Source organism: Canis lupus, chromosome 19 (assembly GCF_048164855.1).
Source record: "Canis lupus baileyi chromosome 19, mCanLup2.hap1, whole genome shotgun sequence".
In the NCBI taxonomy this organism is placed as follows: Eukaryota; Metazoa; Chordata; class Mammalia; order Carnivora; family Canidae; genus Canis; species Canis lupus.
Window position 1 is genome coordinate 5,610,424 of NC_132856.1, and position 14,221 is coordinate 5,624,644.

Consider the following 14,221-nt stretch of genomic DNA (forward strand, 5'->3'; position numbering starts at 1 on the left):
AAGCCCTTAGAATACAGCCTGGCACACAGTCCAGACTCAATATATGCTCCCTATTTGTATTATGTACTGAAATTGGGTGAGCAGAGGAACTATAATCGATTGTTAGCCATGCATATAAGGTAGCAGGTCTCAAATGTCGGGGTGTCAGGACTCCTTAACATTTAAAGAAATTATTGCAGATCCAGAGCTGTTCTTGTGTGTCTGGAGATGGGGGAGGTTATCTATTGTTACAATAATAGAAATTGAAGCTGAGAAAAAAATGTAAATATTCATGTATTCATTTTAAATGAGAATGAGCCCACTGTGTTTACATAAATAACATATTTTAAATGAAAATAGCTCTATGTTTTAAAACCAATAAAATAAAACAGTGGGGAAAAGTGGCATTTGTTTTACATTTTTGCCCATTTCTTCCATGCTTGGCTTCATTGAAGTCGGCTGGAGGCTCACATCCGCCACTGCATCCAGCCTCCTGTGCTAGCACCCGTCATCTGGCCTTTAGAAAAGCCCACTGTATACCTATGAGTGCACGAGTGTGAAAAAGGCAAGTGTGTTAGTATTGCCATAAAAATAGTCATGACCTTCTAATCTCCTAATCCTGGGAGAGGTCCACGGGCCACACGTTGAGAATCCCCCTCTGGGACCCATCTCCGGCAGAGGCCCCTCACCGCCCCAGAGCCACCTGCTGATGGGGACAGAATGCAGGCCAGCTGTGAGGCAGTGCTGGTGGGGTCTCAGCCACCGTGGCTAGTCACAGCTACCGTGGGCTCTGAGGGCCGCAAGAGGCCTGCCTGGGATTAGCGTGCACTTTACAGCGGAGTCGCTGAAGCTCAGCCGGTGGAAGGGCCTCCCTGGCCCAATCTGTCCACAGGAAGAGGGACAGGGTTGAGACTGGAGTCCAGGGTCCTGGACGGAGAGAGGGGCTTTGCACCCGGGCACACTCCTCTCTGTGAGGTCAGACCAGAGCTCAGAGGGTGCTCTCTTGGCCCTCAGGGGTCATTTCTCTCTTCATACTCCATGATCTCCCATCTGGGTATGTTCTCTTGAGGGAGATGGCCCTGAGTGCCCTCCAGCTCGCATGCCCCTGCTTCCTGGCCTGCCCCTGCACCCAACACACACACACACACACACACACACACACACACACACACACACACAGGGCCTGCTGCCAAGCAGATGCCCAGGATTAAAGGTGAATGGTGAAGGTCAAGCCAGCTTCCAGGTAAGTCAGGTTGCTCAATCTGTGAGCAGCCTCTGGGTGTACATCTTGTGAGTGTGACCCTGTACCCCTGGGGGTGACAGAGCCTGTCAATGAGGTCCGTCTGGGCTCCAGTCATGGCAGATGTGCGCCTGCACTTCCCCTTTGTGAGTGCCTGGTCCCTCCATTGGCCACGTGCCAAGCCCTTGGGTCTCTCGCTCAGTGTCTGTGTGAGACTGTGTGTCCGTGCGCACGCACACGAGCATGTGGCATGACGCTTTCTCTGGGTCGGGGGTGGCTGACCATCTTGGAGGCTAAGCTGAAAGATGGCTACAGAGTTCTCCCGTTGTCTCCAACACATTCTTCTGGGGCCAGGAGTGTCGTTGCGGCAACCAGTGGCCACCTTGTCAAGGGAGCAGATGTGTCTGCGATCACATCAAGAGAGCTTGATCTGTCTCTGCACTCCCATCTGGCCCCGAGTAGGCAGGCGGCACTCAGGACGTGCCAATTCCTGTCCCCTGGCTCCTTAACTCCAGAAGCCTGCCTGCGCCCACCACCCCCACCCCCTGCCTGGGCCCAAGTGGGGGCCCAGCGAATCTGGGAACAGGCTCCAGGTCTTTGGTCATTCTTATTCAACAAAGATTTATTAACCCAACTGTGTGCTGGGCACCAGAGACCTAGCGGTAGCCAAGACGCATGAAGTCCTACCCTCACGAAACTCAATAAACATATTAATACCCAAGCCTCACACCTCCTCAGCCCTTACACTATGCCAGGCGTTGTGTTTTGCAGTTTACATGTGTTGGTTCAACACCTCACTGATTCTACGACTGCCCCTGTTCTACAAATGGGGAAAGACAGGCACGGGTTATATTACTTGCTCTAAACCACACAGCAGTAAGCAATAGAGGCAGGTTGAGCACTGGGCATCTGGCTCTAGACTCTTAACCACTATACCGCACAGCCTCTAGTAAGTGAGAAAGACCGTTTAATATCATGGCAAATGCCACAAAGAAACAAAAAGGGCGGATGAAGGGTGCTGGAAGCCAGGGTTGTTGGCATTGAAGAATTGGCATTGGAGTTGTCTTAGTAACCAAAGAGATCCAGCCATGCAAAGGTCAGAGGGAACCGCATATGCAAAGGCCTGGAGGCAGGACAGGAACTGGCACAGAAGGAAGGCCACCAGCCACAGCTTAGGGAGGGAGGGGCTCTGTGTCCTAACAGATGACCTTCAAAATCTCAGTGGCTTCCACGGCAAGAGGTGTTTATCTTGCTGTCGGTGTTCCTGATCAGGAGGACGCTCTCCTCCAAGTGGCCATTCAGGGACCATTGAGAGCCCTTCCTTTTGTGGTTCCACTGCCCATACCCTAGGGCCCCGGAGTGGCTGTGTCACACACTGGAAGGGAAAGAGCGTGAGAGGTGCTGAGGGGCTGGGAGGGAGCATGTCACCCCCACTTCGTGGTCTGAGCCCAGTCCCCTGGCCACTCTCAACTGCAAAAGAGGCTGAAACATGCCCAAGCAACATGACCTGGGAGAAGAAGACCCTGCCATGGCGCAAACGTAGCCAGACTCTGCCACCAAATGGCTGCTGGGTGTGCCCACGGAGAGTGGTCAGGTTTGGGTATATTGTGGCATAGACCAACGGGATATGATGATGGATGGAGGAGTGAAGGAAAACAAGACTCAAGACTGATGACAGGGCAGCTGACAGGGGTGGGGAGGGTGAGACTCTGGGGAGGGGAGAATGGGAGGACTTGGGTTTCCCTTAGCCAGCTGCCAGGGCACCCCCTGCAGGCCTATCCCCTTGGGGTCCTTGGGAAGGCCCTGCCCCTGCCCTGTGGAGCCTTGAACTGGGCTTAAACTTAAGTCCAGAGGATGTGTGAGTGCATGCCCACACATGTATGCACACATATGTACGTCTGAAAACAAACAGGAACTTTATCCCTCCCAAACCAGCCTCCAAACTACTTTACTGCTGCTAGAGTGCACCACTGTTGGTGAAAGGACTTTCCCAGGAGGCACAAGGCCCAGCTTGGTCTTCTTTCTGCTAGACTTGCTGTGTGCCTTGCATAAAGCCTTACCCCTCTCTGGGCTTCAGTTTCTCCATCTCTAAAATGAGAGGTTCGGGGGCACCTGGGTGGCTCAGTCAGTTAAGGATCTGCCTTGGCTCGGGTCATGATCCCAGGGTCCTGGTATCAAGATCACATCAGGCTCCCTGCTTAGAGGAGAGCCTGCTTCTCCCTCTTCGTCTGCCACTCCTGCTTGTGTGCACAAATGCTCTCTCTCTCTCTCTCTCTGTCCCCCTCTCTGTCAAATAAATAAATAAAATCTAAAAACAATAAAATAAAATAAGATAAAACAGGAGCTTTGGTTCAAATTAGAGGCTGCATGCTGGTGGCCCAAAAGCCAAGTTCAGCTTATAGCCTACACCATCCTCATGGTATTTGTCAAAATACCAAAAAGGTGGGAGATTTTTATGTAAAATTTTGATTCAGTCTCTTAAGATTTAGGTCTTTTTAAGTCCATTTTGTTGAAAAGCCATTTTAGGAATAAACCAAAGAGGGGGAAATATTTTGCTAATATTTTTTGCTAACACAGAGCCTAATATTTTTTAGCATAAGCTGTGTTTGAAGAATCTTATCATTATGGAAAGAATAGTAATACATGATAATAGTAATATTTATTGTTCAACCATTGCTCTGCAACTCAAAGTGCCATACAGTCATCAGTGTGAGGAAGACCTCGCGACATAATTATTATCCTACTTTTATAGATGGAGAAATTGAGATTCAGAGCCCAACTGAGCTGGGGACCTCAGAGAGGGAGCAGCCCCAGGGTTGGAAACTAACTGTGCTAAGGGGCCAGGTGACACACTGGCAGCCAACCTAGATATTCTTCTCGAAGGCCTGGCTGCCCTCATGTCAGACATACTCTCCATCTGCATAGTAGGGAAGGACATGGAGGTGATTTCTAGGGTATCTAGGGAGGCTTAGTCAGAACCTTCTTGATTCTTAGACACCATGAGGCCAGGAACAGAGGGACTATAGGCTTGGAAACTCTCTTCGCTCATGGTAGACTCTGGTTTTCTCAGGCAGAGATAAACTGTGACATGGGATCTGTAAGAAGCTTCTGTATATTTTCTCCTACCTAACTGCCCACCCCCCACCCCCCATCCATCCATCCACCCATCTACTCACCCATCCACCCATCTACCCATCTACTCCCCTATCCACCCACCCACTCACCCATCCAACCAGCTACCCATCCATCCACTCAGCCCTTCACATCCCTACCCATCCCGACACCCAAGTAAAGAAGAAATAAATGGTCCAAGGGAAGAAATCAACCAACCATCCAGCCATTTTATTTGTCCATGCTGTGATCTAGGCCCAGTGCTGACATTGGGGAGTCCAACACAGCCTAGACACGGAGGAGTGCCCAGTGCATGGGGCCATCAGGCTGTGGTCTCAGAGGTATCTGAGTTTCACCAGTGTCTGTGGGCACAGAGTTCAGAGGTGCCATCTCTTGGTGGCTCAACACAATCGCCAAAGGTCCCTATAGTCTGCCTCACACCACACCTCACCCGCAAGCAGAGACACCTGGGGACCAGCAGATGCATAGGCACACACCCACATGTACACACACCACCCTGCATCTCTCAGGCACATGGAGAGAGACACACACATAGATGAGTATATGCACGAGCACACACAATGTGGGCACATCAGCCCCCCAAGGGTACTTGATGGTGCAAAGTCACATGACTACCCCAAGACTCCCCAAGGTCATACACACATACATACACACACGTGCACACAGAAATGCAAACGGACACATATTAGAACACCCACAGCCTCTTGGAGGAGAGCCTTCCAGGTTGACAGGCACTGGATACAGGTGGACCCAGAGCAGAGAGGCCTTGTCCACACCTCTCTGCCTGTCTGCCCTAAGACCACGACATCCAGGAAGCCATGCTGAGCCCTGCTGCTCACGGGACCCCCTCACCCCAACTTTTCTGCCCCATAACTGAAGACTATGCCTCACCTCTCGGGACACACAGCAATGGCAGGGGTGTGCCAGTGAGGAGCGGGCTCCCTGAGCTGGTTTCTGCCGAGTGGCGAACCATCAAGCTCTGTGATGGTCACCCAATGCCAAGGGTACGGGCCTGCCCACCACATGGCTCATCTCGAGGTCACAGCTCAGTGACCCTACTCAAAAGGCCTTGGCTGGGGATCTGATTCCTTTCCCAGGTAATATTGATGACACCCCAGCCCAGGCATCCAGGGGCCGCTTCTGCCCACCTGGCTAACAGAACTCGAGAACCCAGCTATGTGAGGGTCCCCATGGGGACCACGCCTCACTCCTCCTTACCCCAAAGCAAGTACCAGAATTAAGAAGAAGCACAGGCCACGGAATGATACAGGCAGACTCAATATAAATAAAATATTCATATAAAAATAGTCTCTTACAAAATATTCTCTCTTATCCAGTGGCTCACTTTCCAAAAGATGGAAACTGCTGGGAGTTTTATTATTACCCTTCCTCTCTCTCTGTATTCCAAACTGGATTCCTCTACTGGTGTTAAGTTTGATCTGGGGAGGACTAAAGGATGGGAATCATAACTGGGGAGATGTCTCCAAATCTGGATCATCTTAAATTTCTGGATAAGTAGCAGCAAACAGCAAAAAAATATAAACGTGTGTGTATATATATCTATATATGTATAAAGGACGTCTGCTCTTAAACATCTAGTGCTGCAAGGGTGGGGAGTACCTGCAAAATCAACTAGTAGAAATATCTGCATCAAGGATAATTATGTACAGTTCTACTTGGCTCCTTGTCCTAGTGACAAAATTATCCCGCAAGGAAAGCAAGCGGTCCACGTTGATTGCAGAAAACGGATCCCGACGAGGTGGAAGGATTCTTTTTAATTAAATAAATTAATATTATTTTTTATCAGAATAAATTGTTAAATATTGCTATGTTGAGGCCCCAGGGTCCAGAGCTCCTGGTGCGAAAGGCTCTGCTCCAGCCGAGGAGGGCCCTGGGTGGGCGCTGTCTGGGGTCGGGGTGGAGCAGCAGTGGCTACGGACGAGAACAGTCCCGGGCTCTGGGGAGATCTTTCATTTGGGCGCCTGCAGAAAACCCAGGAGAAGTGTCCCCATAGCAGAAAAGACAAGCTCAAGCTCAGCATTCCCCCCGTGGAGGCCCCTGAAGAGACCTGCCAGGGTGACTGCAGCCCGGGAGCTGTCCGGTCCCTCCTGCAGTCTGCCTCGCAGCTGGAGGCGCCCACCTGGCCCTAGGGCGGCGCCGTCGTCTCAGGCTCACTTGCACGTGTACACCTCGGTACGCTCGCTGCAGGTGTTGCACTTGACATAACAGCACCAGTGAAACTTGCAGTTGCACTGCCACACGCGGGCGTACTGGTGGGTGTTGTAGCCGCGACCGCAGCACATGAGGTCACAGCCGCTGGCCTGCGGGGCCGTCTTGTTGCAGGCGCGGCCCTGCGTGCCCACGCTGCCCGTCACCGGGTCCTCCTCGCAGTAGTTGGGCGACTTCTCGATGTACACCAGGTCTGTGTCCATGGGCTTGCGGTAGGACAGCGGCTTCTTGATCTTCAGGAAGGTGGGCCGCTTGTTGCGGCTGGCGCGCACCGGCTCCACGTGGACGGCCTCGTTGTACTTGTCCTTGAGCACGTAGCCCAGCTCGCGGAACTGTGGCAGTGTGGTCCAGCACGTCTTGGTGGTGCACGAGCCGGACACACCGTGGCACTTGCACTCCAGCTTCATGTTTTCCTCCAGGATCTGCAGGGGTGAGCGGGGAAGAGCACAGCGCAAGTCACTGCATGTGGCGGCCTGCGGCAGCCCACGCCCTGCCCACGCCCCCCACCCCCCACCCCCCACCACCTCCACCTAGCCAGCTAGGACTTTTTGTGATTCTTTGTGGTCAGGCCACAAATCCCTCTCACCTCTAGCCTTTGTGCCATGCTTCTACCTGGAACCCACTTGCTCTCCTGGCCCCCGGTCCCGCTCCTATCTGGTCCTGAGATAGATGCTGAGATCAGTCAGGCCAGTCCAGGGCACACAGGGGTTCCCTTTGGCCTGCACAGGCTTAAAAGCATTTTTGAACCAACATTGAAAAACCAGTAGAGGAGCACCTGGGTGGCTCAGCGGGTTCAGTGTCGTCTTGGGCTCAGGTTGTGATCCTGGGGTCCTGGGATCGAGTCCCACATCAGGATCCCCACAGGAAGCCTGCTTCTCCCTCTGCCTATGTCTCTGCCTCTCTCTGTGTGTCTCTCATGAATAAATAAATAAAATCTTTAAAAAGAAAAAGAAAGAAAGAAAAAAGAAAAACCAGCAGATAGAGACTTCCAGGGTTGGTTGGTTGGTTGGTTGGTTCCAGCAAACAGAAAAGGCACCTGGCAACTCCAGGGCAAGATTCAAATCATTTAAGGTACTCGGGTCCAGCTGAGCGCTGACCGACTGGCATGGAAGCTGGCCACAAATGCTAGCATGGCTGTCCTGCTCACCACAATCTCTGGCAGCAAGCCCTGGAGCTGAACCAGCAACCATCTCCTTCACAGGCTGGCATTCCTCAATTTGCCGCAGTCCCCACCACTCCATATTGTATCCCTGACCTCGAGTATATATTTAAAAGGTCATCTGCTTTGACCACTTATGACATCTGCCAGGCACAGTGAACCCCTGGGGCCAGGAACACCTGGCTCTGATTTAACCTTCCCTGGCAGCTTTCTGTAACCTAAAGGCTCAAAGGAATGCCTCTTCTGAGATCCCAATTCCCCTCCAGCTCCCATCACCATGGCACTGAGAGGCCACCCTGTATGAGGAACAAAAAGCACAAGATACCTGACCTTGGATTTAAACCCCAGATCTAACCTGAACCAGCTGTGTGTCCTTGGGCAACTTACTTGAGTCCTCTGTGCTGGGTTTGCTCGTACGCAAAATGGAGATGATAATTTAATTAGTAGTGATCATACAATGAAATACTTGGCAGCAACAGAAAAGAGTGAACTAATACACACAAGAACAGATCTCTAAGATGTAATGTTGAGTGAAAGAAGTCAGATGCCAAAAAGAACATACTATGCGATTCCACTGATAGGAAGTTCAAGGAGAGGCGATACTATTGGCTGGGTTTCGTTAATCTTTACATACAAGGGCAGTGGGCCACAGACGGCCTGTGAACCGTATTTTGCTGACTCCTGCCTTGGAATACCCCTGCGAGCAAAGAAGGCAACATTTACCAAACCCCCCATGGTACTGGATATTTAGGTTGTTTTCAAGCTTTTGGGTTCTATGGGGTTTTTAAAGTTTTTTCTCTCCCTCCCTCTCTTCTTTCTTTCTTTTTATAACTCTATTATAGAAGGCAGTGGAACTAAAGCTTCTCTTCCTTCCTCATCCTCTTCAGCCTGATTTCATCCCAAAAGACATTTATGAAGCTCCTACTGTGTACCAGGCATGGGGATGGGGATGTACTAGTGGGCATAGTTTCTGGGTCATAACATATGAGCATTTTCATGGCCTTCATCTGGACTGTTAAATTAACTTTGCCTGTTATCTAGTGGGAAGAAATGGACTGATGACTGAACATTTATTAATCACCTGTCCAGGCACTGGTCATGCTTTTGTATGTGGCATTACTTAATTCCACGAGGTAGGTATGATACCATCTTATGAGGTAGAAGCTAGGCTCGCCGAAGTCCTAGAGCTGGTCTGGAGGGCATTCAGAGACAAGGGTCTTATTGCTGGGAGTTGTGAATCAACTGCTTGGTGGCTGCTTACTTGCTTCATGACTTTGAAATTGTCACACCCTCTCTGGGCCTCAGTTGCCTTCACTGTGACATGGAATGAAGGCAATTCCATCTTTTCAGGCCAAAGTCAGGGCACTGGACCAGAATTAGACGTCCAAAAAATAATCATTAGTTCTGTCTCTGGGCCTGGGCCAGTGCGGGTCCTGGGGACACAGAGGTAGTAACAAGATAAGGTCCCGGTCTCCAAGGATGGGCTCGTGTTCAGGGTCCTCTCAGTCCTAAGAGCTCTGCCTCTAGGAGGAGGTGACCAGTGCATGGATCAACGGACTCAACAGGAAGGGAGCACACCCTGTTTCAACCATGGTATCTGCAATTCAATGAGCCAGCAACACCACAAGTATCCAGAATGTCCAGGGACAGAGATTCCAGTGGCTAATGCTCTGACTCCAGGACACCTAGTGTGAGAGCACCTACTGTGCACAGTGTCCTCACAGGACCCGCACACACATGCAGCTGCTACTGAATGAGCAGCCCTCCCAAAAAAACACACATGTCCCTTTCGGTTGTCTGTGGGGAGATAGCTCCAAAGTGTCCAGCTCTCCTTCCTGCCTTGGCCTGAGAAGCGTGGGAAAGAGCAGGGCTCAGAGAGGGGTGTGGCAATGTGCTTTGGGGGCAGGGTTAGGCAGCAGGTTCCGGCTGACTGAGGCTTTAGTGCAGTTGGAGATCTCAACAAGACATGCTGGGGACACTCAGAATGGATTCTGACAATACTGAGGATGTGGGGCACCTGGAACCCTCATCACAGTTGGCAGGTGTACACACACTGCACGGCTCTAATAAGATGTGCTGACCTACAACTCAGAGATTTCACTTCCAAGGTATACACCTGAGAGACTGGAATGCTTGTATGCGCAGCAAACAGGTTCAAAGACATTCATAGCAGCAGTATTGATGGACATATGGAGAGTGCCCAGGGGGGTGGATGCACGGTATCTTCACACTGGGCACTCTCCATATGTCCATCCGTGGTGGGATGGATAAACTGAGGGGTGCACTCAGTGAGACACTATAAGACAGTGACAATGAACAGATACAGCAAAGCACATCACAGAGGTCAAACTCAGAAACACAGTGAGGAGGGGCGCCTGGGTGGCTCAGTTGGTTAAGCGTCTGCCTTTAGCTCAAGTCATGATTCTGGGTCCTGGGATTGAGCCCCGCATTGGGTACCCTGTGGGGAGCCTGCTTTTCCCTCTCCTCCCATGCGTGCTATCTCTGTCTTTCTCTCAAATAAATAAATAAATAAATAAATAAATAAATAAATCGATCGATCTTAGGAGAAAAGGAAAATAAATACAGTGGGAACAAAGCAATTGTAAAAGACTTCCACAGAATGAGTTCATCTATATAAAGTTCAAAGGTAGGCAGCCCCCCCAAAAAACACACATGTCCCTTTAATATAATACAACTGGATTGTATTGTTCAGGGGCACTTACAGAGGTAGAAAGTATAATGAGAAGTAAAGAAATGAGGGCCACAAAAATCAAGACAATGGCTGTCTCTGGATGCTTTATAATTATTCTTTTAAATCAACACAGATGTCCTGTGTGCTTTTTTGCACATAAGCTATATCTCACAATTTATAAAAATGCAATGGGTACAAGAGCCACAGAGCACATGAAAGGATGCTCAATATCACTAGGCACCAGGCTAATGCAAATCAAAATTGCAATGAGATACCAGTTCACACCCTCCCTCTAGGATGGCCGATAGAAGAAACACTGGCCTAGCAAGTAATGGCAAGGGTGTGGAGAAATGGAGCAGCCCTGTGGAAAACCATATGGTAGTTCTTCAAAATGTGAAGCTTAGGGTTATCATATGGCCCAGTGCTATGACCAGAATGTTTGAGTCCCCCTTCTCAAATCTGTGTGTTGAAATCCTAACCCCCAAGGAAGACAGTAAGTAGGGCCTTTGGGAAGTTTTTAAGTCATGAGGGTGGAGCTGTCATGAATGGGATGAATGCCTGACAAAAGAGGCTCCAGAGAGACCCCTGGCCCCTTCCACCATGTGAAAATACAACAAGAAGGCACTGGCTTTGTTTTTTGTTTTTTAAGATTTTATTTATTTGAGAGAGAGAGAGAGAGCACAAGCCAGGGAGGGAGAAGTAGAAGCAGACTCCCCACTGGTCAGGAAGCCCAATGCAGGGTTCGATTCCAGAACCCCAGGATCATGACTAGAGCCGAAGGCAGACACTCAACTGATTAAGCCACCCAGGTGCCCCAAAGCTGGCTTTGAACCAGAAAGAGGGCTGGCGACCATGCTGGTATGCCTCCTCCAGAACTGTGAGAAATAAATGTCTATTGTTTGTAAGTCACCCAATCTGTGGTACATGGTTATAGCCGCCTCAACAGATTATGACACCCTGCAGTTCTGCTCCTAGGTATACACTCAGGAGAAATGAAAACATACGCCCATACAAAAAACTTGCAAACCAATGTGAACACCAGCATTCTTCATAATCGCCAAAAGTGGAAACCACCCAACTGTCTGTCAATTGATGAATGGATAAACAAAACGTGGCACATCCACACAATGGAACATTATTCAGCCATAAAAAGGAATGAAGTGCTGACACACCCTATAGCATGGATGGACCTTGAAAGCATTATGCTCAGTGATACAAGCCAGACACAAAAGACACAAATTGTATGATTGTGTTTATATGCTATGTCCAGAATACACAAATTTATAGAGACAGGAGGTAGATTAGTGGTTTAGGAAGAGGCTGGGGGAAATGAGTGACTGCTAGAGAGTACAGGTTTCTTTCTGAAGTAATGAAAATATTAGAATATTATGATGGTCTAACATATCTGAGAATATGTTTAAAAGTGTTGAGCTAAATACTTTAAATGAGTGTACTGTATGGTATGTGAATTATACCTCAGTAGAGCTGGTTTTTTAAAAAGTCACTGGAAGGTTTTAGTGAAAAAAGCAATAGGTTGTATTTTTGAGGCTGTGACACCAACTGTTTTTGTTGTGGCGGATGCTGGGCCAGGAGCCCCAGTGCCAGAGGTCAGGCTCCAGGGTCAGGTTGGGTGCAGCTGCCACTCCCGCTGCATGCAGCCTCCCCTACATTGCCTCCCTCTTCCTGTGAGGCCACAGCTGGCCCGAGGCCATGGTAGTATTTGTGTGGGCCCCTAATCAGATGATGGCCAGCCTGTTAACCCTGCAAACTCTGCATTTTCAGAGCCTCAGTGATCGCATTATATCCACACTAAGCTGGGCATAATCAGCCGCCCTGGCCAGAACTGGCCACCCAGACGGGCATCCGGATGGGCACCCAGCCCTCTCCCCGAGGCAGGGGACAACAGCAGAGGAAACAAGTGTGGGACAAAGCCACATTCTTTGCACTCCCTGCCCCCACCCCTCGAGGCCAGGCTGGCTACCAGCTTCTCAGCTATCCAGAGGGACTTCCAGGGCTCCCTCTACACTTGAAGAGTCTGGATTGTGGTTAAGTGACACGTGGTTGGAGGGTCTGCAGGCTCCAAGATGACACAACCCCATGCACCTTCCCAGTGCTTGGCACATAGCAGGTGCCCAGGAAATGGCCAAAGGTAAATTCGCCAACAGGAATTGATACCGGGGATTGATACCGGGGTCCTGGGATTGCATTCAAACTATTTCACGACCAGCATGCAGCAAGCCTGAGCTACCACCCTGAATGTTCAGGGTCTGGGAGGCCCTGCCTGGCTGGATGGAGGAGTCCGGAGGACCCCGGGAGCAGGCGTGATGTGTGGAGGGGTGATCAGAGGGCTTGGAGCAGCTGCTATGGACCTATGTTAATATTTTATGTCCCTGGTTGAGGTGCTGGGTCCCAGCTTACAGAGCAGCCACCTAAGACTGCTCGGGATCTGCCACTTTGCCATCCTGGGATGCAGAGATGCCTCGATGCAAAAGGCAAGTGAAGGGGGAAATCCATCTGGGAGGCCCAGGGCCTGGTGTCTCAGTGTCTCTGGAGAACATGGAGTTCTCCGGTCTCTCCAAACGGTGGCCTGGGTTCCGAACACAGTGAGGGCCTCAGATTAATGGGCTGGGGGGCACTCTGGGGGGAAAGAAGTGGCTGCTCCAGGGTTCACATTTTACCTGATTCCTTCTCTTCTCTACCTGTCGCTGCTGGTCAGCTAGGAGATGCAATTTTATCGTGAGTGGATGGGGAGGCCAGGAACACAATTCTGGATTCACAGAGATCTTGTACTGGTTGTAACAAACGTGCCACTCTGGTGCAGAAACTGTGCAGGTGGGCGCAGGGCCGATCTCTGTCCCTTCTGCTCAGTTTTGCTGCAAACCTAAAACCGGTCTGAGAAATAAAGTCTATTTTTAAGAAAAAAAGATCTCAGGAGAGAAAGCTGTATGCAGGGACAGTCTCCAGTGCTGAGATTGGGTTTGTCTCCACTGCTCTTTGGCCGAGTACCCTTGCTGGCCCTCAGTTTCCCCATTTTGAACTCAAGGGTCTGAACTAGATGATTCCCAAGGCTGCTTCTGATGCCATCTCTCTGTCTTAGCTTTGTATCCATACTGGTCCATAACCTATAGAGTGTTTTCAGAGCCCTGACGGCACCTGATTTTCCTGACACTCCCTGAGAGATGGATATTATCATCCCATTTCACAGGTGAAGAAAGTGAGGCTCAGAGAAAGGGAGGGACTTAGGCAAGGTCAGAGTGTGTGTCCGTATGTCTCTCCAGACCACTCCCCATACTTTTGCCTCTTGCCGTGTGCGGGGGAGACCACGTGGCCCCTGACCATTGCTATTGGTGATTGCTAGGTTGGGCCTGGTGCGTATCAGTCATGGGGTAGTTTGAATGCCACTGTCACTTCCAGGTGGGCCTGACCAGTGGAAGCACTGGTGTGAGATGAGATGGCAGGAGGCAAGTCCTGCCAGGTACACCTCCTGCTCGCTGCCCCCTGGGCCCCACATTTTCCATCTCCCTAGAAAGATGCTCCACTCCTGTTAGTAGTCACTCCCTATTTCTCCCTTCCCCTCAGTCCCAGGCAGCTACTAAATAGTGTTCTGTAAGGTCACCTGGGTGGCCAGGTGTGATACAGGGGTCCTGGGATTAAGTCCCACATCGGACTCCCTGCATGGAGCCTGCTTCTCCCTCTGCCTGCGTCTCTGCCTCTCTCTCTGCGTGTCTGTCATGAATAAATAAATAAAATCTTTTTTAAAAAGATAAACACTGTTCTGTCTTCACGATTT

At 50.3% G+C, this 14,221-nt stretch overlaps 1 protein-coding gene across 2 annotated transcripts in view; it reads right to left on the minus strand.

Annotated features, from left to right (window-relative positions):
- Positions 1-4,540: 4,540 nt before the first annotated feature.
- The window catches only part of WNT7A (Wnt family member 7A), a 66,990-nt gene continuing 57,309 nt past the window's right edge, over positions 4,541-14,221 (minus strand). For both annotated transcript variants that reach the window (XM_072784989.1, XM_072784990.1), the window contains exon 4: positions 4,541-7,002. In XM_072784989.1, coding sequence (XP_072641090.1) covers positions 6,523-7,002 — 480 coding nt within the window. In that variant the 3' untranslated portion in view covers positions 4,541-6,522. The remainder of the gene's footprint in view (positions 7,003-14,221) is intronic.